Source organism: Helianthus annuus, chromosome 1 (assembly GCF_002127325.2).
Source record: "Helianthus annuus cultivar XRQ/B chromosome 1, HanXRQr2.0-SUNRISE, whole genome shotgun sequence".
Classification (NCBI taxonomy): domain Eukaryota; kingdom Viridiplantae; phylum Streptophyta; class Magnoliopsida; order Asterales; family Asteraceae; genus Helianthus; species Helianthus annuus.
In genome coordinates, this window is record NC_035433.2 from 21,637,375 (window position 1) to 21,664,294 (window position 26,920).

Here is a 26,920-nt window from a genome sequence, read left to right on the forward strand (position 1 = left end):
CATGATTAGGGTAGTCATGTGTGATTTAGGGTTAGTCATGCATGATTATATGTTTTTTGTTCATGCGTGATTAAGGTAGTCATGCGTGATTTTGAGTTTACCATATGCTTGATTAGAGTTTGACTTTTATAACATGCGTAATTTACTCGTATACACTTCGCATGTGAAGGGGTATTGTACGTTAACATTCCCCTACACACACACATATATATATTATATGATTTTTTTTCATTTTTTTAAGTTGATACGTAATCACGTACTACTTCATACAATCATGCCTCATGTGTTTTGTAATTATGTATCACGTACCAAGTCATAAAAGTAAAGTTACATTATCATGTACCAGGTTATATAATCAAGTATACTCATGTACCAACTCATATAATCATGCCCCATGTGTTTTGTAATTACGTATCACATACCAAGTCATATAATCAAGGTTATATTATTGTGTACCAGGTTATATGATCAAGTATAATCATGTACCAAATTTTATAATCATCTATATTAACGCACAACACGTGTTAAAGAATCAAAAGTGAGTGTAAAGTGAATTAGTACCATCCGCTTTACATCTTTTAGTCGATTCACATCCACTTAACACCAAAACCTAACTCCCATTCATGTTAGGGACTATCTGAGAAACGAGTGTGTAAAAGTTGGAAATCAAGGTTGTAATTTTAAAAAGGTGGAGACTTTAGATGAAATTTCCCCAAACTACAAGAACTACCCAGGCATTTTTCTCATTAATATATTTATAACAATCAAAACTTCTCTCAAAAGTGATCCAACTAAGTACCCTCTAGATTATAAAATTAAAATTATCCAAATATATCCCATATAATTGCATGAACTCCATATCCAGCTAGCCCAATTTCAGATTAATCAATTGGGATTCAATGTTGTAACTAGAAATAGAAATATGAACCTTAACCAATCCACCTCCACATCCAACATGCATTACCTCCCATCTTACATTTATATCATACAAAGATCTAGAAAGTGAACATTTACTGTTGAATCAACCTCAAAAGAGTCCTTTAATGTCCAAACCATGAGTTGATGGTGATGTCAAATGGGCTTTCACAATGATCTAGTGATTTCATGTGAAAAAATAAATATCATATAACGACACGACTAATCTAAATGAATCACACGGTCAAAACTAACACCCAAGTCACAGACCCTAGGTTTGTATTTGTTTTCGTCTATAGAAAGGATCCACCCACCATGTGTCCTCTTTCACGGCCTTTTCCCATCGTTTTTTGAATATTTGAAGCTCAGTTGTTGATTGTCTCCTTATCTGTCATCATATCAGTCGGTTTTGAATATGTTTTATCCCTAACAGGTCAAACCAAAGTGTATTCAAATGCATAACAATGTGTTTTTTGTAATCACATAAAAGTGTTGGTGGTTCAGCCCGTCCCAACCCGACCCCACCCGACCAATTTATGCCTAAGATTCCGTGTCTACATTATCTAAAGAACAAAATGATTTAAAACACAAATGAATATTTAGGGTTTCAGGGAATTTAGGTACTCACCTCAGCTCGAACATCAACAGCAGTATGTTTCTGAAGACAGAGCCAGTGAAACCATTAGCATAACCGAAAGTAACCAGCAATTAGGGGTGTTCAGAATTGTTTCGAATTCAAAAAATTCGAAATTTGATTATCAAGAATTAGTTTTGATTATCAAGAACTCGAATTCGAATTCAGTTCAATTCGAGTCCTGTGAATCGAATACGAATTTATAATTTCAAATTCGATTCGATTAAAATTCGAATTAAAACTATAAAAGTTCATTTATTATTTTATATACAACTAGGTTATAACCCCGTGTATTACACGGGTTGAATAAATGTAATTTTATATATTAAATAATAAAAGAAGTTATATCTTTGAGAACCTCGTGTATTGTACGGGTTGAGTAAATTTAACTTTATATATTAAATAATGAAAAAAGTTACATTTTTAAGAACCTCATGTGTTATACGGGTTAGCACATGTAATTTTATATACCAAACAATGAAAAGTTATATCTTTATAAACCTTATTTATTATATGTTTGAATAAATCTAATTTTATATACTACATAATAAAAAATTATATTTTAAAAAACCCCGTGTATTACACGAGTTGTATAATTGTAATTTTGTGTAGTAATATCTTTAAAAAAAACTAACAGATATACTCGATATACGATGGATGAGGTGATTGCGGTGATGGTTCTTATAAATGTCACGTAAATAAAAAAGTTATATCTTTATAAACCCTATTTATTATATGTTTGAATAAATCTAATTTTATATACTACATAATAAAAAAGTTATATTTTTAAAAACCCCGTGTATTACACGAGTTGTATAAATGTAATTTTGTGTAGTAATATCTTTAAAAAAAACTAACGGATGTACTCGATATACGATGGATGGGGTGATTACGGTGATGGTTCTTATAAATGTCACGTAAACATAGTGATTACCGTATTTGAGTTGAGAGTTGAACACGGAAATAAAAGTATAGAACCAATAAACATTGATTAATATTTTTGTTTACCCCTTATAAACATTTTTGAAATAGGTTATATCCTTAACTACTTTAGTTTAATAAAATAAATAAATCATTTACCTTGTATTAATTTATATCGAAGGGATTAGTCCAAGCATTATGTGATGTGTTAACCATACGAAAACGCACGTTTTGACGTATCCGATTGAATTCAATATATCCTATAGTTGCATTGCGATTGGATCAAAACGTAACGTAAATCGAATTTATATCGTACAATCATATTGTATTATACGCGACCCGACTAACTCGAGTTTATATCGTCAAGGCAAAAACTCTTGAGGGGGTCAAAATGGCATTTACAAAGTTCATAAAAAGTTAAGTGGTTAAAAATTGCATTTCCTGAACTAAAGGGCTAAGAAAGGGTAAAGATAAAATTTGATAAAGTTTTGGGGTAAGAAGGAAACTATAACAAAGTTATAAATATTATAAAATATTATATTATCTCCTATACAAATTATTTAAATTTATATTAAATTTAATTTTATAATTAAATTTTAATTGATATTAATTATCTATAAAAATAGATGGCTTCAATGAATGACAAGTGTCCCTAAAGTGGTTTCTTTTATTATATAGTATAGATACATATATAACTTTTATTTGGCTATAGTATAAATTAATCTCTATATTTAGTCTAAGTATTAAGAGAGCCCATTATCAAACCCATTACAAAGCCCATAACTTAAAAGAATTTATTACATATTTTAACTGAATTTGAATCAAAACGAATTTATCCGAATTCCATTCAAATTCGAACTTTTCATCGAATTAGAATCGAATTTGAATTGGGATTTAATTCGAATACAAATTTGAATCGAATTGGCTGGTTCTTAATCGAATACGAATTCAAGCAAAAAAATAAATTATTCAAAAAATTCGATTCGAGCAATTCGAAAATTCAATATTCGATTCGATGAACACCCCTACCAGCAATCTGGATGAAATATAAAAATCTGCTTGAAATTAAAATAAGTGGAAAACAAGAATACCTTTGATAAATCCGCATTATTAGAAGTCTGCAGAAAATCATAATTTAACTGTTAGCTGATAAAAACCAGAGGAATGTAAACCGCAAAAACCGACAATGAGGGAAAAGTACAGAAAACCAAGTCCAAATGAACGACCTTTTTAACAGAAGCCCCGCCTAATGTTTGTATTCCTTGATGCACGATAAATTCACTATCAACAACTCCGACTTTCTTCGACCTGTCGCCCTTCAGAATGCAAAGTTTGCCAAAATTAATTATATTTCCCCCGTTTCTTTATACAGGAATCAATATCTCCCACACTTAATTTAAAGATAATTAAACAAGAAAAACACAATAAACAAAAGAAAAAAAAAAGGGGGGGGGGGTGGCAGGTCAGTCTTGGAAAGAGTTATGAATGGGTTGATCGGGGTTAAGTTTTATCTCAAAAGGGCCAACCCAAATAACTTTGCAAAATGAAGAAAGGAACAATGGGTCAGACCGAAATGTATCTTTGATACCACCTTCTAAATCACTTTCTTCATATATTTAGATTAGTATGGTAATAATATTTTTTTCGTGAATATATATAACTCATTAGTTATTTAAAAATTAAAAGTGGACAAAAAGTATTCTCGTGTCAACCCTACCCGGGTAGTTTAAAACCACAGATTTAAAATCACCTGTGCACAATAGCCAAGTTTCATATCCATTCCCCATCCATGAACAAGGTCATTCTGGAAGTAAACATAACAAGGCTTATCAGTTACAATAAAAAGAGTAAGAAAAAAAAGGTACAGGTTACCTGAATAAGATGCCAAGCACAATGCCACGCAGCTCTTGAGAAAACTGGGACCATTCCTTCTACAAATCTGCATTTTTCAACAACCATATAAAAACATTTTAGCAAAATTTAATCCACAAACTAGGGGTGTGAATTCTTGACACGACATAAACCTAACACGAAATTCATGGGTTTGGGTTTAGTCTAAATGGGTTAGGGTCAGTTTTAGGTCGAACATGTTTAGCAGCTAAACGGGGCCATGTTTCGGTCGACCGGGCAGGTTCACAGGTTAAATGTGTTTAACCCATTTAATTTAATACTTAATTTTTTTTAAAATAGGTTTTGTGTCGTAATTTAAACTGATTGGTACTTCATGCCAAAATTTAAAAGATAAAAGAAACACGAGCACTAATTTATGACTAACACGTATACTTCATATAATTTTAGAGTATTAACTAGGTTAGAACCCCGTGTACTACACGGGTTGAATAAATGTAATTTTATATATTAAATAATAAAAAATTTATATCTTTATGAACCCCGTATATTGTACAGGTTAAATAAATATAATTTTATATATCAAATAATAAAAAAAAAGTTATATCTTTAATAACCATGTGTATTACAGATATTAAATAAATGTAATTTTGTATACTAAATACTAAATACGCCGTATCTTTAAAAACCCGTGTATAATTGGGTTGATAAATCTACCAACTAATAAAAAATTACATCCTTAAAAACCCCGTATATTACACGTGTTGAATAGATCTTAAAAAAGTTATATCTTTAAAAACCATGTGTATTACACAGATTAAATAAATGTAATTTAGTATATTAAATACTAAAAACGTCGTATCTTTAAAAAACCCGTGTATAGTCGGGTTGAAAAATCTACCAAATAATAAAAAAAATTATATCATTAAAAACCCCATGTATTACACGTGTTGAATAAATTTAATTTTACATAGCAAATGATAGAAAAAGATATATCTTTAAAAACTTCGTGTATTACACGGGTTATATAAATGTAACTTTGTATAGTAAATAATAAAATAAATATATATTTAAAAACCCCATGTTTTACACGAGTTGAATAAATATAATTTTGTATACCAAATAATAAAAAAAGTTATATTTTTAATAAATTAGGATACATTTAATATTAATTTATTATTTATATATTTAATATAAGATAAGTAGGAAATAGAGGTATTTGTTTTAAAAAATATATTAAATTAACAATTTAGATTTGAGGATAATTTTTATTAAAGTATGATAAGATTTAATATTAGTTTATTATTTATTTACTTAATATAAAATAAGTATAGATTTGAGGATACCTTCAATGAATGACACGTGTCCAAAAATTGGTTCCTTATTATAATAGATAGATATGTAGAAATATAAAATAAAATATTGGGTTAAACATATGGTATTTTGTCAACCCGCCTCATGTTGTATTCAGGTTTATGCGTCTGACACTATTATTGGGTTCGTATCAAGTTTTCAGGTTTGTGTGTTGTTCGACCCGGCAACCCACCAACACAACCGATTTAACGCCCCTACAGACAGTAAAGTTAGTATAACCAAATCTGTTGCGCATCTTTATAGTTATAGTGAAATCGGAAAATATTATTGTGCGAATGCCACTTTACCCAGAACATGGTGGACCCTCACTATCATCTGAACATTTCACACTCCCTCTGCTGTCATACACCCTCCTGTAAAACAAAATACGGAATTGAAACCAAAACATAAAATGAAAAGGTTCAGGCCATTACATAGCTTAGTAACAGCCTTGGTTTAAAAAGCAAACAATTAATTCACCTATGAAACTTATTCGTTCTCTTTCGAATTGTGATCCGATGATGTATATCAGTTGAATTTGGATCTAAAGCTGGCTGTGATATTTCAAGTCCTTCTGCCTTAACAATATTCAAATACCTGCAGCAAATATATTATGGGTCAACGACTGACTACTCAATTGAGAGAACACAAAAGGTTGATAACATTTAAAGCTACCTTCTGGGATTAAAATGCTGCACTCCTAGGTCTTCGTCCCAGAGAAATATATAATCATAAATAGAAACAGCAGCAGGATGCAGAAATCGTTTCGCAAACCACCTAACATTTTATCAAATATAAAAATTCAGGTTGTAAATGAGCTACTACTTGAGATCAACTCGCCAAAAGCTCGAATCGAGCTGTCCTTAAATGAGCCAAAAACCCGAGTTTCATATTCCAAAGCTTGACTAGGCCTCGTGAGCCTAAGCAAGCTTATTATTTGTATAAACATAGAAAATTTTTAATATGGTAAACATTAAAAACACTATGTATAATGTTATATATACAAAATTATAATTAGAGTTAATTGCCCGGATGGTCCCTATGGTTTCACGTTTTTTCACATTTAGTCCTCACCTTTTGGAAATAGCAGGTATGCTCCCTATGGATTGCCGTTTTGTTACTCAGATAGTCCCCTGACATTTACTCAGGGGACTATCCGAGTAACAAAATAACAAACCATTAGGAGCATACCTACTAGTTCCAAACTAATTGACATCTGCTCAGGGGACTATACGAGTAACAAAATAACAAACCATAGGGAGCATACCTGCTATTTTCAAAAGGTGGGGACTAAATGTGAAAAAAACATGAAACCACAAGGACCATCTGGGCAATTAACTCTTATAATTGTAAATATATTTGTAAAAATATTAGATAGGTATTTAAGTATAATAACTAATAAATATAAATGATGGCCAAGCTCAAGCTCAAGCTCAAGCTCAAAAAGTTACTCATGATTCGAGCTTGAGCATTAGCTCAAAACGGGCTGAGTCAAGCATAAGTGAGTGCGGGCTCCGTTCAATTCGTTTACACCCCCTGTTACTAAGAATTAGACAATTGTTGGTAACAAATGAATGATTTGCCGTTCTAAAAATTAATAATGATAATTGTTATTGTAATAGTTCATATTTGAACGTGGGGAAAGACTTAATAACAGGCAGTTTGGGTGACTTGTTAATATGGGATTGGGTCAAAATGTGTAATTTTATGTGGGGGACAACACGGCCCTGCCTGAGCTGACCTGTCAACAACATGTTTGCTCATTTAATTTTTATTTAATTTTGTGACTAACTAATGACCTTACCACTTGGTTTGGTTCTGAGCTACAATATGTATGACCTTGTTATGCCAATCAAGATCCCGCCAGCCATCGACCTTTCCATCGTAATGGAATAAGATAACTGTAAAATTTTCTTTGAGAAACTGTAAAGCCGGATGTTAGCCAAACATATATACGAACATCAGATACCAACCAACAATTAGTGAGTGTACCTTTTGAACAATAGTATTAACATTACGCTTTTGCTTGAGACCCACCGGAACGGCCAGCAAATTATGTGTACTGGAAACATCACCCTTCAATATATGATAATTTGCAAAATAAATAAACAAATCAATAAAACAATGGCTTGTACAAGCAAAACACTAATTTACAATAAAGGTTGTTTGTAACCTTCGATTGTGAACTAGTTGTAGACCATAAGGGCTTTAACTCCAAGTCAGATTTAGCTTCAATAATACCACGAGGTAAACCTTTTAAACTTGTATGGGATATTGCATAGTCCTAGATAAAGGAGAACAGATGTTAACTCTTTCCACAAAGTTTAATTGATTTTTAAAATCTACCTTTGATGAATACAGTGAATCAAATCTCGAGTCCAGCTGATAAGACACAAATCAGAAAAAGATCCATGTTAGTCAAGTCATGTAATCAAAACAAAGGAGTTAATATGAACAAATAACTAAACGCGCAATGGCGCAATTAGATCGGATCACATGGAATATTAACACTCCAGAAAAGACAACCAACAACAATGCGCTATCATTGTCTTTTCTACTTATAAGAAAAGCATATTTATGGAATAAATCAAGCAGATAATTCAGAAACTAAAGAAATGGTTATATCGCACGCCCCAACGTGCAGATTGTGAAAAGACTCGGGCTCATGATACAAGAAGATTATCTTGGTCGCTTGATGTGTGTAGGAATATTCAAATATGTTGTAAAATGATAAAGGTACACTTTTTGTATTTTTCACTTGGAAGAGCTAAAGCCTAACTTATAATGGTAAATATTAAGTATGGTTTGGTTTGGAATTAAGTTGAATATATTTAGTTTTTATGATTAATTACAACTTTAGGCAACTTCTAGCATATCGGATAAGAAATAAGGTTTTTAGGGAACAGTTAGGGGTGGCTAGTATATCGAATAAGATAAAGGAGGGGGGATTGAGATGGTTTGGGCATGGCAAAAAACAATGCGAGTTAGAGCAGTGGAAACCCTCACCATGGAGGGGAGGAGAAGTAGAGGTAGGCCCATATTAACTTGGGATGAGAGAATTAGGCAGGATTTCATTGAGTTGCACCTCTCTAAGGACATGGTCCAGGATAGGAGTTTGTGGGGACGTAGAATCAACTTAAGGGTAAGGACACTTTAGGTAGAATCTGCATGTGGTTGACTTTCTGTATTTATGTCTAGATGTTATATTTGTTTCTTGTTTACTATGTTACTTACTATCCACCACTTCTTTTGTTTTTGGTAGCTTTTGTTTCTATATTTTTAGTTATGCTTGTTTCTCTGTTGTTTGTTTTAGAGTCTAGAACGACGGTCATGAATCATAACTAGTTGATGCACTATTGTTTCTTCATTGTAAATTTGTAATTCTTGATATCAAGAACTCGACAAATAAGGATCGCACGACATGAATGAGAAAGATTTCATTAAATTATTTTTCTTAATTAATTATGCAATACTGATTAGATAATCATCAGACTTAAATAACTTCAAGCTACGTTTTCTAACAAGTGTATATTAATTAGGCAAACTGAGCACTGAACCAAGAGGGTGAAAAAAAAGATACTCCATAGAACCATATTCATTTATGATCTACAGGCAGGGCTGGCAAATCGTGTCTTATCAGGTTTAACAGGTCTCTAACAACGCATGTAACACAAGTATTAAACATGAATACAAATCGTTTAACTACTTTATATCTCATGTTTATAACACAGTTTTACGTTTTATGTACCAAGAAGAAGAAATGATGGATCCTAACCTCATAATTATATTTATTTTTTAAAATTAAAAAAATCACGTTGTAGACTTTTTCAGTAAACAGGTCTAATCGTGTCTTATACAGATATCTGTTGCCAGCGTAGAGGACAAAATTCTGCTTAGACCTTAACGCAATTTTAGTTAATAAAAACCCCAATCTATTTTATCGTTGATTGATTGATTCATTAGGAGTTTTTAATTAAAATGAATCCCCTCATTCCATAACACTTGGCAAAGCTTAACCTAGCTATACTACGTATGAGAGGTTCGCTACCTATGTGTCAATCTGGTTGGAGTTCGTTTAATTGTTATAGAGTAAACTTCCGTTTTGCTCCCTGTGGTTTGGTCACTTTAACGGTTTTGCTCCAAACCTTTAAAAATAGCCATTTTACTCCCTGATGTTACGGGTTTTTTGCCAGTTTGCTCCCCGCCTCTAACTCCATCCAAATTGTTTGTTTTTCCATTTTGCTCCCCGCAGGGAGCAAACTGGCAACAAAACCAAAACATCAGGGAGTAAAATGGCTATTTTTAAAGGTTTGGGGCAAAACCGTTAAAGTGACCAAACCACAGGGAGCAAAACGAAAGTTTACTCAAATATAAAACCAGATTTCACACATCATGTTTAATAACTTAATCAATTGCAGTGTTTACCTCTGTTTGGAGATACTGATAATTTGTGGTTCTATACACAATATACAGCATTACGATAAATGCAACTCCCATGAACGGTTTCATCTTCATTCCATAACGTCCCTGTATTGTTACTTAGGATTTTCAAAAATGTAAACCAACAAACAAAAACTGTCTTAAGGATGAGTAGTACAACAACATAAACTTTACCCAATCAAAATGGAGATGTCTTTTCCATAAATTCCTCCATGATTTAGCTTCTCTCATCAACAACTCGTGTTTGTATATGTTTTCATACCAAACTGCAGGTTACAATAGCCACTAGAACAAATTGTACTCTCCTAAAAGCTTTTTCTGCATGTTCAAAAAATATATTACACACACTTGAAGACAAGTTGGTCGGATGCAAATCTAACATAAATGTACGGTGAGTATACTTCCAGCCCACTTAGTTAAATTAAGTTTAGAAATTCATAAATACATACGCATCATCTTTTTTAGAAAAACAAACACTACCATAGTGATTCACCAAACGCTACCTAAATCTACGTTTCTGCTAGGATGACAGCCACACCCCAGAAGGACAGTTTAAAAACTGCAATTTGCGTCCCTGAGGAAGGGGTCCGCTCTCAACTCGCGTCCCCAAAGTGAAAATTTTGCTGCCTGAGTCCCTGTTGTTTAAAACTCGCAACGATTTGAGTCCCTAATGCTAACTCTGTCAATTAAGTTGACTGAAAAGACCTTTTTGCCCCTTATCTTCAATGTGAAAAGACTTTTTGCCCCTTACCCATGTAACTAAAAAGACCTTTTTGCCCCTTACCCATGTAACTAAAATGAGGTCTGATTAGTTGTTAAGGTTGGTATAATATAAAAGACAAAGAATGAGGTTGACGGCTGATGATGTCTTTAAGATGGTGATACAGTGATTAAAAGCGGTGGTGGGGGACTCATACATAGTGCAGGGAAAACCAAACTATAAGGACACTGTGTTTTTTTATTGGTAAAAAGACAATTTTCCCTTGCTCGTATATTCCATTACCCATTTAACGGAACCAAGCCTCAGGGACTCAGATCGTAGCTTTTTTTTATAAGTCAGGGACTCAGGAGACAAAATTTGCGTTTTAGGGACTCTAACTGATCGCGCCCCTAGGGATGCAAAATTGCATTTTACTCATGTTTCTTTTACTAATAAGTATTTCTCAGATCACATAGAAGACCACTACTACATATCCTTCTTACCAATCAAATGCAATCCTTGAGTATAATAGTGCCGAAATCACGCATATATATACAATCGTCTCCAAAGGTGAAAGAATAATGAGTAACTAATTATACATAATACAACATAAAACCCTCCCTGATTAACAAATTCAAGTCAAACAGATACAAATATACCTACATCAAATTTTGTCAAAATTAGAACAAGAATTAAATTCTAACTGCATAAACCCTATCATGTCATAACTTCAACTTCGTTTTCTATGTAAAGAAATGGTGACTTCAAGTTACTATGTATTCTATGTTTTAAGCAACTGTAAAATGCGATTTGCGTGCAATCCATACATTTACCAAATAAATCTAACAGAATGATTCAGACATCATGACCTAGAGTACAGTACATCAAAACACTCAACAAACAAACAGAGGCACGCGAAACAAGTAATTAAACAAACAGTCTGTCGGTGCGGATGTTATAAACCAACCAGTAGATCTTACACCGATCGATCAGTGAGAGATTTAAGGAACGTACATTATTTGTAATGAGAGATCGGAAGAAACAGTAACCTGAGAAATTGGCAGCAGAGAAAAAGTAGAGTTACAGCAGAGCTGATGAAGGCCGGTTAATTCCGGCGAGACTGGGTGTATTTATCGAACAAAATAAGCCGCGGGTGATGCTTTGACTGAGAGTGTTCCTCGCCTTTTGAGGAGAGACTGTCGGAATTGCCACGTTTATAAAGTTGGAAAGATTTTTTAATTGCATTTAGTATCTATGTATGTTTATGTATCTACTGACCAAACACATAGTGAGTCACGACATCTGTTTTTTATATTGACAAAATCAAACATAAAACATACATACATACAGGCCGGTTCCGTAGAAAATGTGGGTGGTATTTTTGTCAATAGACTACCAAAATGTTTAAAATTTTTCCTTTATCAATATACTACCACCTTATTGGTAATAAAACTTTATAATTATAAAAGAGTAAACTGCCATTTTGGTCCCTAAGTTTTGGCCACTTTAGTCCAAATCTCAAACTTTTTGCATCTGGTCCCTGTGGTTTCAGTTTTATTGCCATTTTGATCCAAAAATGAAATCAGGTTAGATTTCTCAAAAAAAAAACATGGGTTTTTGTCCTTTTCCTCAGGGGTATTTTTGTCATTATAGGTTTATTATAACTCATTATAAATTAAACCACCGTCATCACCACACCTTCATCATCTGTCAACACCACACCCACCAACCTTCCATCCCCAAATGTTTTCTGGCCAGATTGACACCCCATATAACCACCGCCATACACCCGCCACTTGCAAGTGCCACCAAGAAACCGTAATTTCCTAAATCGACCACCATCACAGCTACCAAATCTAAACTTCACAATTGATTTACAGATCTGAACGAAACACAGAGCCGTCGTGAAGTAAAGATCTAATAGCCGGAGGTTAGATGTGAGACGAACAGTCTCTGACCACAGATGTGAAGACTACCTCCCTTGGTGTTAGTTAGTGGTGGAAGGTGCAATTACACTTTAAAAAGGAGTGAAAAAGTGATCGTAATCAAGTGCAAGGAATATTAGGAATTTATTTAGGGAAGAAGGTATTACTGAAAGTATTTTGTGCTCTCCTGATCTCTTGTCAAAAACCCAATATCCCTATATCTCAAATCAATTCAAATTAACATCACAATTCTTCAAGTTGATGGTGCAGGTGGATTGTGGGTGACCGGTGGGTGGGTAGCCAGAGTGAATGGGGTGCAGAGGGATAAGATGATACAACATATGTGTGTGTTTTAAGAGAGAGAAGGGTGAAGTTTTGTAACACCCCGTGTTTTCGAATGTCAAAGTCAAAGTCCAAGTCAACTTTGACTTCTTTGACTGTTAACGTTTCTTTTTACTTTTTGTATTATGTGGAGTAAGTGTTGTCTAAATGAAATGATCGAATGTTTAATCAATGCGATCGATTTACGACTGTGAATAGTAGGAAGTAACAATGCGATAAAGTTAATCAATCAATAATCAAGCTAATCGATTCATCAATCAAGCTCGAGACTCGAATTATGTGAACTCCGGTATTGTTATACGTGTGTGTGTGCCTTATGTGTTACTTGTGCGTGTTTACTTATATGTTTGGTGTGGTATTCAAGCAAATCAATCGAAAATCGAATCGAAACTCGAATCGAAACTCGAAAAGCAATCAAACTCAATCGAAACCGACATCGAAACGTGACTTGTAGAAGATTGTATGTTAGATATAGTGGTTGAGACTGAAAGTAATTTGACTAGGAACTCTATCGTATTCGTACCATCGTCCATCGAAATCGAAACATCGAAAATCGTCGCGAAACGCCCAAAGTGGGTCGCGGATCGAACAGGAGGCATCCTGGTCGAACAGGCCAGCCGATCGGCTAGCATCTTCCTAGCCGATCGAGCAGCCCATTCGATCGGAGCTCCTGGCCGATCGGCTGCCACTTTCCTCTTTTCGAAGCCTATAAATAGGGCTATCATTGTCACACTTTCTATTTTTGGAAAGCTCTGACCGAACCAGCCTTCTTCTTCACCTTTTCTCAGTTTTCACTCTAATTCTTGTACGTTTTTTATCATTGCATGATTCTACACCTTTCTATCTTTCAAAACTCGATTTCTAACTGTGAAATCACCAAGATCTAAGTGTTCTTGGGTGATGTCATCATGGTGTTCTTGAAGAACACCAAACTTTGGCCTCATTCAACTATGAATAGCTTAGATCTGACCAGTTTCCACATAAACAAACTAAGATTTGTAAGAATCTTAACATTTTTATGAATAATTTCCAACTATCTTCAACCTTTTACACTCAAAACCTTAAAACCGGTAGAAACGGAGCTTGAACCGGCTAACTAATCATTCTAACAGTTAAGAGGTCCAAGATTCGGATTCTATATACAAGGTTCACCGACGATGGGTTAAATTCTAAACCGACGTTCCGAACCGTCCACCGGCCGGACTTGGGTGATTCCTGTCCGAGCCGAAGAAACGAGTGGGAACGGAGGATATCATAGTTCAACTCGTTATCAAACTACCTCGAAATGAAAACAAGTAATCAAACAGCCAAGAGTTAGACGAAAGGCCGACCAGGTCAGACTTGCTAGCCGAACGGCTAGGCTGTTCGAACAGCCCAGCCAATCGGACATGCCAGCCGATCGACCAGGCCAGCCGATCGGCTAGCCCATGGCGTCTCACTTTTCAAACTTCCTGAGGTATGGTATTGACGAAGTGATGTTCGATTGAGTATGCTACTCGATTGGTAAACATTACTCTTCGGATCATGAGATACTATGCTTCAACACTTGATTGATTTTACAACTCGTTCGTAGTAGGGAATGTCAGTTGATCGAACAGTCCGTTCGATCGAGCGACATCTTGTTGAGAACCACTTCAAAAGTTCCCAGCCGATCGGTTAAGCCGGCCGATCGAACGGACCGTTCGATCGATCGACCTGAAAGGTAAGGACATTTTAGTGTTCTCATATACTACAACGAAAACTTCAAAAGTTCAAATCCTCAAACACAAACACACCAGAGGAAGAAACAATCCACTCGAATGGCCCAGCCGATCGAGCCTACCGGCCGATCGAACAGGACTGTCCAAATGGACATACCAGCCGATCGAACAGCCCGTTCGATCGAACCTGCCGTTCGATCGTCCAGCCTATTCGATCCATTCACACTTGTCTATTTTTCCACGTTACTCATTGTTGTGCTATCGAACTATTCAGGCTAACCCTACTTTCAGCGCTCCCTTCAATCCATAATCAATCACTGTGAGTATACTCGATCCCTTTTTGCTTTTAGCACTTTTGGGTGTTACATACGTTGCTTATATCAAAACACAAATGATCACACTACGAAAACTATCTGAACGCTAACCAATATGCATGTATTTCGTGACTTAATGAATGCTTGTTGATTGTGTTTACACGTGGAATGCTGTCTACCTGCCTTAACGACGTAGTACTATAGTTTGGACTCAGCACCCGTTTACACGGGGGTTGTTAAGGACAATTACTTGCATGGATTACGGTGGTAATCATGTATTACGAACCGTCTCGGACGGTCAACCCGCAGTCATTGGTATCGATAGGTCCATGTCGATAATTAACATGCTTCGTTTTCCTCTGTGTACGTGCTGGTTATGCGTAAACTATTCAAACTTGTATGCTCACCTTTACATTATATGTATTGACTTTATTTTAACGTATGTGACAGGTATTTAGGATGCTTATTTGCTAGGAAAGCGATGCTAGAATAAGTTTCTAGAAGCCCCCAACAAATGGTTGTCTGCCAAGAACAAGTGTCTGGGGCATAGTTGTCTGTAGATCTTGTCCTCTGGCATTCCAGCCAGAAAGTCAACAGAATAGGGGTCTAGAAGCAGATAAACAATTGCTGTAATAATATTTAAATCTGAGTTGTCGGAACGGAATTTCTTGTTTGGATGATTATCTGTAATGACATGTTTGTTTATCCGGGATACGGTATGGGACGTATCTTTAACTGGATTATATAAATAGTTGTTATGGAAACTTCTGAACAATCTGTTTCGCTCAGTGCCGCGCCCCGATGATTCCGCCATCGGTTGGGGTGTGACAGACTGGTATCAGAGCCATAACTATAGGGAATTAGGTTAGACACGACCTAGTCCGGGTCGCTGTCGTAGAGACCTAGACTATAGTTAGGAACCAACAGACCCAGTTTATGTGCCTTATTCAACAATTCTTCACTATCACTGCACTCAAAATTTTCAATTAAAGTCAGGCGATTCAGTCAGGAATAGGTGTGAAAACCGCAAACTCCTGACTAAATTGACTGACTTATGGTGGTTTTATCCTTTCCTCATGCTTATCCTGACGTTTTCAATAACATACGAGGAGAATTATACCAAATCAGGAGTGAAATCCCCATTTTGATGAAAATTCTCCTTAATTTTCTTAAAACAAGGAAGAAATTGCTAAGCCAAGGGGTGAAACCCTGACCTTGGCAGTTTGTTCTGGACTTTATTTATCTCACCAAGACCTCGATGGACTCCAACGACCTGAACTCACAAGTATGACCTAGGGAACGCGTGTGGAATGCCCAAGAATCGAGGCAGAAACACGACCTCTAGAGTCGAAAATGATGACAAGTCTACTGTGAATAGTCGAGTTGCCTTGGGTAGTCGATGTCTAGTAGCCGCAGACAATCTATCTCTCGATTTTATATGTTTCGATTCTGAGAACCGCAACCGTGTACTCTGATGACTCGTTGATTTTTATGTGTTTTCTCTGTTTTTGTGTTTATATTTTGGGATGTTATTCGATTTTGCTATCATTTCAATCGACACACACGACTCGTACTGTTATTCCATCCCCATTCTATCTCCAGTTGCTGCAATCTAGACGATATCATACTATGTTATGCTATACGACTAAGTTAGGCTAATACGATGCTATTCGACATGTTATTCGAACGACACGCGAGCTTTGAAGGATAGGTTTCTGTTTTCTGACTGCTTCTGTGATTAAATACCTAGGTACTTATGTGCTTCTGTGTTTTGTGCTCTACATGCTTATGTGCTTCTGTGACCTACGTGCTCTATGTGCTTCTGTGCTCCATGATTAGGTATATCTGTGAATTTGTGTTTATATGCTACGTGATTCGACGTGATTCTAAGCTTTAGATAGTAGTAGATGTGTGAGGTGAGATTCAATTTTGTTGTGTTGAGTCTCGTGACGATGTCTAATGCATACCATGTCGTCGTCTGGATCCCGACACCGTCTGACTCGCCAAGAAAAAAGAGACAGGCGTCTTGCTGCTATCATCTCCAAGCAAGTGGCGAAAGCCGTAAGTGAGGTGTATGAAAATGCCAGCAAAACATCTGAAGAATCCCGAGCTGAAAACCCTAAGGATTAAAGCAAGGCTGCTTTCAGCTTCAAGCAGTTCAAAGCATGCGGACCAAAAGAGTTCACCGGTGAGGATGGCCCTACTGCCATGTTTCATTGGTTCGACTCGGTCGAAGTCACCCTGCGACAAAGCGGATGCCCCGAAAATCTCCGCACTCTCAATGCTACCGGCGTCTTCCAGTCCCGTGCTTTAGACTGGTGGACGGCTGAATGAAACAAGCGTGGGAATGATGCAGCATACGAGCTGACATGGGAGGAACTAAAGGCGATTATGATCGATGAATTCTGCCTTCCCCATGAACGCCAAAAGCTGGAGGATGAATTTTGGGTCATTAAGCAGAAGGACGGAGACAACGCTGCTCTCACTGCTCGCTTCAAGCAGCTCAGTATCATATGTCCCGATCAAGTCAAGACTCCAGAAATGACCATCAAGAAGTATATCCGAGCTCTGCCAGACTGTGTAGCAGATTTTGTTCACGCCTCCAAGCCAGCAACGATCGAGGAAACCTACCTGCTAGCCGCTGAGATCAACGGCAAGCGGGTAAAGGCCGGTTTCTGGGATAAGCAAACCAAGTCCCTGCACCAAGCTACAACAGCATCCACCGACAACACCACTGCTCAACCCTCCAAGTCTTCAAGAAGAAGGAAGAAGAACAACAGCTCCAGCAACAAGAGCTGTGCTGCCGCAACCACTGCTGCTCCTCTACAAGCTGTACCAGCTCAACAGCAGCAACAGCACCGCTCAGCTCCAGTGATCAATGCGCCGCCAGCGAAGCGTGCATACACAGGCCCTCACCCACTCTGCCCAACGTGTTCGTATCATCACCCGGTGGGTCTAGCCTGTCGATTTTGCGCTCACTGCAACCTTTACGGTCATTTCACTGCGAACTGTCGCTATGGTCCCCGTCAAGCCCCAGTTCAAGCCACTATCAACCAAGCTCTATTCCCTGCCCCACAAGGCTAACAAGCAGCTCAAGCACCAGTAGCCAGTGCTCGAGTCTGCTTTGCATGTGGTGACCCTAACCACTTTGAAAACAGGTGCCCGAATAGGGTGGTTAAGCAAGAGCCCCAGCAGCAACAGCCACAACAGCAGCCTTAGCAACAGCAGCAAGCAGCCCATGCCCGAACCTTCAACATCAATGCCCATCAGGCTCAGGCGGATAACAACGTGGTTAATGGTACGTTCCTTGTGAATTGTATTTATGCATCATGTTTGTTTGATACTGGAGCCGATAACTGCTTTGTGTCGTTTGAATTCGAGAAGCTCCTTAGTCGGAAGCGCTCTTATCTGTCCTCGTCATTCGAAGTCGAAGTCGTTACGGGAAGGACTATTGCCGTTAATTCCGTAATCCGTGATTGTACTCTCGAACTCAACAATCACATCTTTCCAATCGACCTTATTCCAATGCAACTCGGAAGCTTTGATGTCATAATCGGCATGGACTTTCTTCGCGAAAACCATGCTGAAGTTGTGTGTTTCGAAAAGATGATTCGATTCTCGCTCGCGAATGGTGATCTATTGTGTGTGTACGGTGAAACGGCGTCGAAAGGTCTCAAGCTCATGTCTTGTATTCAAGCCAGCAAGTATCTCCGCAAAGAATACCGAGCCTTCTTGGCCAACATTGTAGTAGCGGAGAAGGAAAAGAAAAAGAAAGTTGAAGTCTAAGACGTCCTAGTGGTTCGTGAATTTCCTCAGGTGTTCCCTGATGATCTTCCCAGACTACCACCAAGTCGTGATATCGACTTCCGAATTGACCTCATTCCTGGAGCTAACCCCGTTGCCAAAGCCCCTTACCGACTCGCACCATCCGAAATGAGGGAACTCTCGAATCAACTCCAGGAATTACTCGAAAAAGGCTTTATTCGCCCAAGCACCTCTCCTTGGGGCGCGCCAGTCCTTTTCGTCAAAAAGAAGGATGGATTGTTCCGGATGTGCATCGACTATATCGGGAATTGAATAAGCTAACCATCAAGAACCGATACCCCCTGCCCCGAATCGACGATTTGTTTGATCAGCTACAAGGTGCATCATGTTTCTCTAAGATCGATCTGCGTTCAGGATATCATCAGCTACGGATTCAAGAGGAAGACATTCCCAAAACCGCTTTTCGAACCCGTTATGGCCATTACGAATTTGTTGTTATGCCCTTTGGTCTAACCAACGCACCCGCGGTTTTTATGGACCTGATGAATCGCGTGTGTAAGCCTTATCTTGACCGTTTCGTCATCGTGTTCAACGACGATGTCTTGATTTATTCCAAAACGAAAGCCGAACACACGCAACATCTACGTTTGGTTCTCGAGTTACTCCAGGGGAACCGACTCTACGCCAAATTCTCCAAGTGCGAATTCTGGTTGGAGGAGGTTCAGTTTCTGGGTCACATCGTGAATAGTCAGGGTATCCATGTCGACCCCGCGAAGATTGAAGCCGTCAAAAGCTGGATTACGCCTAAGAACCCGTCAGAAGTTCGTTCTTTTCTCGGACTAGCGGGCTATTATCGACGATTCATTGAAGGATTCTCCAAGATCGCTGTGCCACTTACCGCTCTTACTCATAAAGACAAGCCTTTTGTGTGGGGAAACGCACAAGAGACCGCTTTTCAAACCCTCAAGCATATGCTGTGCAACACTCCGATTCTTACGCTGCCCGACGGAAGCGACAACTTCATTGTCTACTGTGATGCTTCTAACCTAGGTCTCGGCTGTGTCCTCATGCAGCGAGACAAGGTTATAGCCTACGCATCTCGTCAGCTCAAAATCCACGAGAAGAACTATACAACCCATGACCTCGAGCTAGGCGCGGTTGTCTTTGCATTGAAGATTTGGCGACACTACCTATATGGCACTAGGTGTACAATCTACACTGATCACAGGAGTTTACAACACATCTTTAATCAGAGAGAGCTTAATATGCGTCAACGTCGATGGGTAGAACTTCTCAACGATTACGACTGTGAGATTCGTTATCACCCAGGCAAGGCGAATGTGGTTGCCGACGCGCTCAGCAGAAAGAGTTACGTGCTCAGTACCCGAAACATCCAAGCCCAGCACAATCTCGAGACCCTTATTCGTGAAGCTCAACATGCTTGCTTTAATGAGCGTACATTGAAGAAAGAGAGAATCTATCACGATGGAGCTCAGTTAGTAAGCAAATCCGATGGGATATTCTATTATCTGGACCGAATTTGGATCCCTAAGCGGACCGAATTGCGAAAGATTATCATGAATGAAGCCCACAAATCCCGGTATTCTATTCATCCCGGTGCAGATAAGATGTACCGGGACCTTCGCTATAAGTACTGGTGGCCGGGCATGAAACGAGATATCGCCCTCTACGTTGGAAGTTGTCTAACTTGCGCAAGAGTCAAGGCTGAACATCAAAGACCTTCTGGCTTACTCGAACAACCGCCGATACCTATATGGAAGTGGGAGAGTATAGCTATGGATTTCATAACAAAACTCCCGCCCACGCCATCAGGTCACGACAGTATTTGGGTCATAGTCGATCGTCTAACGAAATCAGCCCACTTTTTGCCGATACGAGAAGAGTACAAGGTGGAGCGACTAACCCAAATCTACACCGACGAGATCATTTGTAATCATGGTACGCCTCGTGACATCATTTCAGATCGTGACGCTCGGTTCACTTCGCGATTGTGGGAAACGTTTCAAGCGGCCCTTGGTACGTCGCTTAATCTGAGTACTGCATTCCACCCTCAAACCGACGGACAGACTGAAAGAACGATCCGTACTCTTGAAGACATGCTCCGAGCATGTGTCATAGATTTTGGTGGTAGTTGGAACAAACACCTGCCATTGGTGGAATTCTCGTACAACAACAGCTATCATGTCAGCATCCAAATGGCACCTTTCGAGGCTTTGTATGGTAGAAGATGTCGATCGCCTATTGTGTGGCACGAGATCGGTCACTCGCAACTAACCGGTCCCGAGATTCTACAAGAAACGACTGACAAAATCCACCAGATTCGAGACAACTTGGTGAAAGCTCGGAACAGACAGAAAAGTTACGCCGATAAAAGACGCAAGCCCCTTGAGTTTGAAGTTGGTGACTACGTACTCCTAAAGGTATCCCCTTGGAAGGGTGTAGTCAGATTCGGCAAGAAAGGGAAACTAGCACCTGGATATGTTGGACCTTTTAGGATTCTGGAAAGGATCGGAAAAGTCGCCTACAGACTCGAACTACCGGAGGAACTCAGTAACGTCCACCCGTCTTTCCACGTCACTAACCTCCGAAAATGCCTTGCTGATCATGATCTAATCGTACCACTCGACGATCTTCAGGTCAACGAAACGTTACACTTCATGGAAAAGCCTGTCAAAATCATGGATCGCCAAACCAAGCAACTCAGGCGCTCTCGCATCCCGATCGTGAAAATCCGATGGGAAGGCAAACGAGGCGCGGAGTTCACTTGGGAACTCGAAAGCGACATAAAGGCCAAGTACCCGCAGTTGTTTAAATAAATAGACCTGAAGCATCAAATTGGTAAATCACGGCGTTGTGTAGCCTTCGACCTAATTTCGGGACGAAATTCCCTAAACAAGGGGAGGCTGTAACACCCCGTGTTTTCGAATGTCAAAGTCAAAGTCCAAGTCAACTTTGACTTCTTTGACTGTTAACGTTTCTTTTTACTTTTTGTATTATGTGGAGTAAGTGTTGTCTAAATGAAATGATCGAATGTTTAATCAATGCGACCGATTTACGACTGTGAATAGTAGGAAGTAACAATGCGATAAAGTTAATCAATCAATAATCAAGCTAATCGATTCATCAATCAAGCTCGAGACTCGAATTATGTGAACTCCGGTATTGTTATACGTGTGTGTGTGTGCCTTATGTGTTACTTGTGCGTGTTTACTTATATGTTTGGTGTGGTATTCAAGCAAATCAATCGAAAATCGAATCGAAACTCGAAAAGCAATCAAACTCAATCGAAACCGACATCGAAACGTGACTTGTAGAAGATTGTATGCTAGATATAGTGGTTGAGACTGAAAGTAATTTGACTAGGAACTCTATCGTATTCGTGCCATCGTCCATCGAAATCGAAACATCGAAAATCGTCGCGAAACGCCCAAAGTGGGTCGCGGATCGAACAGGAGGCATCCTGGTCGAACAGGCCATCCGATCGGCTAGCATCTTCCTAGCCGATCGAGCAGCCCATTCGATTGGAGCTCCTGGCCGATCGGCTGCCACTTTCCTCTTTTGGAAGCCTATAAATAGGGTTGTCATTGTCACACTTTCTATTTTTGGAAAGCTCTGACCGAACCAGCCTTCTTCTTCACCTTTACTCAGATTTCTCTCAACTCTGGTAAGTTTTCACTCTAATTCTTGTACATTTTTGATCATTGCATGATTCTACACCTTTCTATCTTTCAAAACTCGATTTCTAACTGTGAAATCACCAAGATCTAAGTGTTCTTGGGTGATGTCATCATGGTGTTCTTGAAGAACACCAAACTTTGGCCTCATTCAACTATGAATAGCTTAGATCTGACCGGTTTCCACATAAACAAACTAAGATTTGTAAGAATCTTAACATTTTTATGAATAATTTCCAACTATCTTCAACCTTTTACACTCAAAACCTTAAAACTGGTAGAAACGGAGCTTGAACCGGCTAACTAATCATTCTAACAGTTAAGAGGTCCAAGATTCGGATTCTATATACAAGGTTCACCGACGATGGGTTAACCTCTAAACCGACGTTCTGAACCGTCCACCGGCCGGACTTGGGTGATTCCTGTCCGAGCCGAAGAAACGAGTAGGAACGGAGGATATCATAGTTCAACTCGTTATCAAACTACCTCGAAATGACAACAAGTAATCAAACAGCCAAGAGTTAGACGAAAGGCCGACCAGGTCAGACTTGCTGGCCGAACGGCTAGGCTGTTCGAACAGCCCAGCCGATCGGACATGCCAGCCGATCGACCAGGCCAGCCGATCGGCTAGCCCATGGCGTCTCACTTTTCAAACTTCCTGAGGTATGGTATTGACAAAGTGATGTTCGATGGAGTATGCTACTCGATTGGTAAACATTACTCTTCGGATCATGAGATACTATGCTTCAACACTTGATTGATTTTAAAACTCGTTCGTAGTAGGGAATGCCAGCCGATCGAACAGTGCGTTCGATCGAGCGACATCCTGTTGAGAACCACTTCAAAAGTTCCCAGCCGATCGGTTAAGCCGGCCGATCGAACGGACCGTTCGATCGATCGACCTGAAAGGTAAGGACATTTTAGTGTTCTCATATACTACAACGAAAACTTCAAAAGTTCAAATCCTCAAACACAAACACACCAGAGGAAGAAACAATCCACTCGAATGCCCAGCCGATCGAGCCTACCGGCCGATCGAACAGGACTGTCCAAACGGACATACCAGCCGATCGAACAGCCCGTTCGATCGAACCTGCCGTTCGATCGACCAACCTATTCGATCCACTCACACTTGTCTGTTTTTCCACGTTACTCATTGTTGTGCTATCGAACTATTCAGGCTAACCCTACTCTTAGCGCTCCCTTCAATCCATAATCAATCACTGTGAGTATACTCGATCCCTTTTTGCTTTTAGCACTTTTGAGTGTTACATACGTTGCTTATATCAAAACACAAACGATCACACTACGCAAACTATCTGAACGCTAACCAATATGCATGTATTTCGTGACTTAATGAATGCTTGTTGATTGTGTTTACGCGTGGAATGCTGTCTACCTGCCTTAACGACGTAGTACTATAGTTTGGACTCAGCACCCGTTTACACGGGGGTTGTTAAGGACAATTACTTGCATGGATTACGGTGGTAATCATGTATTGAGAACCGTCTCGGACGGTCAACCCGCAGTCATTGGTATCGATAGGTCCATGTCGATAATTAACATGCTTCGTTTTCCTCTGTGTACGTGCTGGTTATGCGTAAACTACTCAAACTCTATATGCTATTATCAAACTTGTATGCTCACCTTTACATTATATGTATTGACTTTATTTTAACGTATGTGACAGGTATTTAGGATGCTTATTTGCTAGGAAAGCGAGGCTAGAATAAGTTTCTACAAGCCCCCAATAAATGGTTGTTTGCCAAGAACAAGTGTCTGGGGCATAGTTGTCTGTAGATCTTGTCCTCTGGCATTCCAGCCAGAAAGTCAACAGAATAGGGGTCTAGAAGCAGATAAACAATTGATGTAATTATATTTGAATCTGAGTTGTCGGAACGGAATTTCTTGTTTGGATGATTATCTGTAATGACATGTTTGTTTATCCGGGATACGGTATGGGACGTATCTTTAACTGGATTATATAAATAGTTGTTATGGAAACTTCCGAACAATCTGTTTCGCTCAGTGCCGCGCCCCGATGATTCCGCCATCGGTTGGGGTGTGACAAGTTTAGTGAGAGAGGGTTTAGGCATTTTTGTGTTTGGTGTTGCAAATCTGAACAACAAATGTCGATACGTTGTTTATGAATTATGATATATAAATTTGTTGATTGAAACAGGGTTGGTGTACAGCAAAAGAGGAGCTCTTGGCAAGATGGTGTTCTTGGCACTAACCGACCACTCCCATCGCAAGTCCACCAATCGCTGCTGAAGAAAGGTGCAGCGAAGGTTAGTGGTGGTGGTGGTGGGTGAGGGTTTTGGGGCATTGGGGAAGATATCTGGGGAAGATGAAGATTGTTAGTTATTTTATAGGGTTTAGTTTTATTTATGTTTAATAATTAATAATTTGTTATATTAAATCATAAAATGACCATTTTTCCCCTGAGGAAAAGGACAAAAACCCATGTTTTTTTTGAGAAATCTAACCTGATTTCATTTTTGGACCAAAATGGCAATAAAACTGAAACCACAGTGACCCAGATGCAAAAAGTTTGAGATTTGGACAAAAATGACAAAAGTGACCAAACCTCAGGGACCAAAATGGCAGTTTACTCATTATAAAAAAAGAGTATAATTCTAAATAAAAATGCGAGTACACGTGGGCTCTTCATCAGCCTTTTTCTTTATTTTAGTCTTCTTGGGGTTGTTAGATAGGTGAACAAATGGCACTAAGTGTTCTTCGTGAATCAGAAGATTAGAAAACACTGATTAAACCCTCAATCTCTTCTATTCGATCCTAAATGTCAATTTCTTCTCAACAATTAAACCCTCAACCTCTTCTATTCGGTTAAAACCTAAATCTCCCAGTCTAATTCTATCCTATTCGATTCCACACTAAATCTCCTATGTCTGCTTTTAATTTTAAGTTATATTAAACCCTAATTCAATTCTAAGCGATGGAAGATTCGGATTGTTTAATAGCAATTGAATATTCGTATTACAAAAAGCTTTCATTATTGACATGAGGTGAGAGTGTATGATTTTGGATATATTTTTAAGCACTTTTCACTCGTTTATCAAGATCTAAATTTATAAAACACGATATAACACTATCACTCTCTACAACACGCCAGGGTAAGTGCACTCATCGTTGGCGTAGTATAGTGATGGTAAGATACCGAGGTTGTCCAAGGATAAAGAGCTTTTATTACCAGAATATCGTCAACGTCTAATCCAACCAAATTTTGAGAAAATATTTTTAATGAGGGTAAATTGCCATTTTAGTCCCTGAGGTTTGTCCAAATTTGTCATTTTAGTCCAAATAGTTTTTTTTCTCCTCTGGGTCCCTGACTTTTTCCCTTTTGTTGCCATTTTTATCACATTGCCTGACTTTGTCCAAAAACCCCATTTTTAACCAGTGGTATTGATATTCACCAATTTACACATATTTTAGTCCCCCATTTTATCCCCATTTTATGCGTTTTCGGTCGTAAAACCGTGAATCGGATACTTAATCAGGTATACTTTTGTTTGTAGGCCTAAAACATCATACCAAACAAGATGATGAAAATGAGGACTTTCCGGGCAAAACGACAAAGCTGTGAAGATTCTGTGAACATTCTGATCTGGGCAACTGGCACGGCCGTGCAATAAGTGGCACGACCGTGCTATCCGACAATAGAGCTCTGCCTAGCAATGCACGACAGTGCTATCAGGAGTGCAAGCCAATCCCGGAGTTGAACGACCGTGCGGATGGTTGCACCCCGTGCGGATCCGATGTCTAGCACCAACCGAATTGCACACCAGTGCAGCTGCTCGTGCAAGCCAAAATCCGGAGATGAACGATTATGCCGCCAGTGGAACGGTCGTGCGACTTCGAAGACCGGTCAAGATCTGATGATGTCATGCGGTATGGTGAACAGTGATTCAAAAAGTGAACGGTCGTGCACTTTATTGGCACGACCGTGCGATCGCAAAATGTTATAAAAATCAGAAAGAAACATTCTGTTCGAAATTCTGGACTTTTGGGAGCTCTTTAGGCGATTTTGAAGGCTCCGGAGGCTCTTGCTTTCACCCGGATTCAAGCCCCATTGTGCCGATTAGCTCCGTTACTATCCGGATTCTTAATCTTGTGCTTGTTTATGGTTTGATTTCTTAAATCTTTCCATGATTTTGTTATGTTTCAAGCATTTAGATTGATTATTATGTATTATTGTAAGCCTTTAGGCAAAAACACTAGAATCCCTTGCTTAATTACAACCATTAGTATGTTAATTATGTTTGTAATAACACTTTGAAGCATTTTCTATGTTAATCCTTGATGATTAGTTTGCAACCTTGTTTATTGATGTTGATTTCTTGATTA

General features: G+C 38.6%; 1 protein-coding gene across 3 annotated transcripts; it reads right to left on the reverse strand.

Annotated features, from left to right (window-relative positions):
- Positions 1–929: 929 nt before the first annotated feature.
- On the reverse strand, positions 930–12,046 carry LOC110944432. Of its 3 annotated transcripts, none has more exons than XM_035976212.1 (16): positions 11,829–12,046; positions 10,286–10,429; positions 10,097–10,198; positions 8,018–8,053; positions 7,845–7,955; positions 7,664–7,747; positions 7,476–7,594; positions 6,347–6,448; positions 6,152–6,268; positions 5,980–6,045; positions 4,343–4,409; positions 4,221–4,274; positions 3,697–3,786; positions 3,562–3,588; positions 1,544–1,573; positions 930–1,303 (listed from the first exon to the last, which is right to left on the reverse strand). In XM_035976212.1, exons 2-16 carry the CDS (start codon positions 10,340–10,342, stop codon positions 1,187–1,189), a joined length of 1,179 nt encoding a protein of 392 aa, XP_035832105.1. In that variant the 5' UTR covers positions 10,343–10,429; positions 11,829–12,046; the 3' UTR covers positions 930–1,186. The 3 variants fall into 3 exon arrangements, with proteins under 3 accessions (XP_035832105.1, XP_022041790.1, XP_022041795.1); XM_022186098.2 differs by having other exon boundaries at positions 11,861–12,045; XM_022186103.2 differs by lacking the exon at positions 4,221–4,274 and having other exon boundaries at positions 11,861–12,046.
- Between the last annotated feature and the right edge of the window lie 14,874 nt (positions 12,047–26,920).

Excerpts from the sequence above, each read along its gene's own strand:
- LOC110944432 (XM_035976212.1), bottom strand. The coding sequence starts at position 10,342 with ATGAGAGAAGCTAAATCATGGAGGAATTTATGGAAAAGACATCTCCAT. Across the intron at positions 7,956-8,017 it reads ATTCACTGTATTCATCAAAG|GACTATGCAATATCCCATAC; the intron begins GTAGATTTTAAA and ends TCCTTTATCTAG. Across the intron at positions 7,748-7,844 it reads CAACTAGTTCACAATCGAAG|GGTGATGTTTCCAGTACACA; the intron begins GTTACAAACAAC and ends CATATATTGAAG.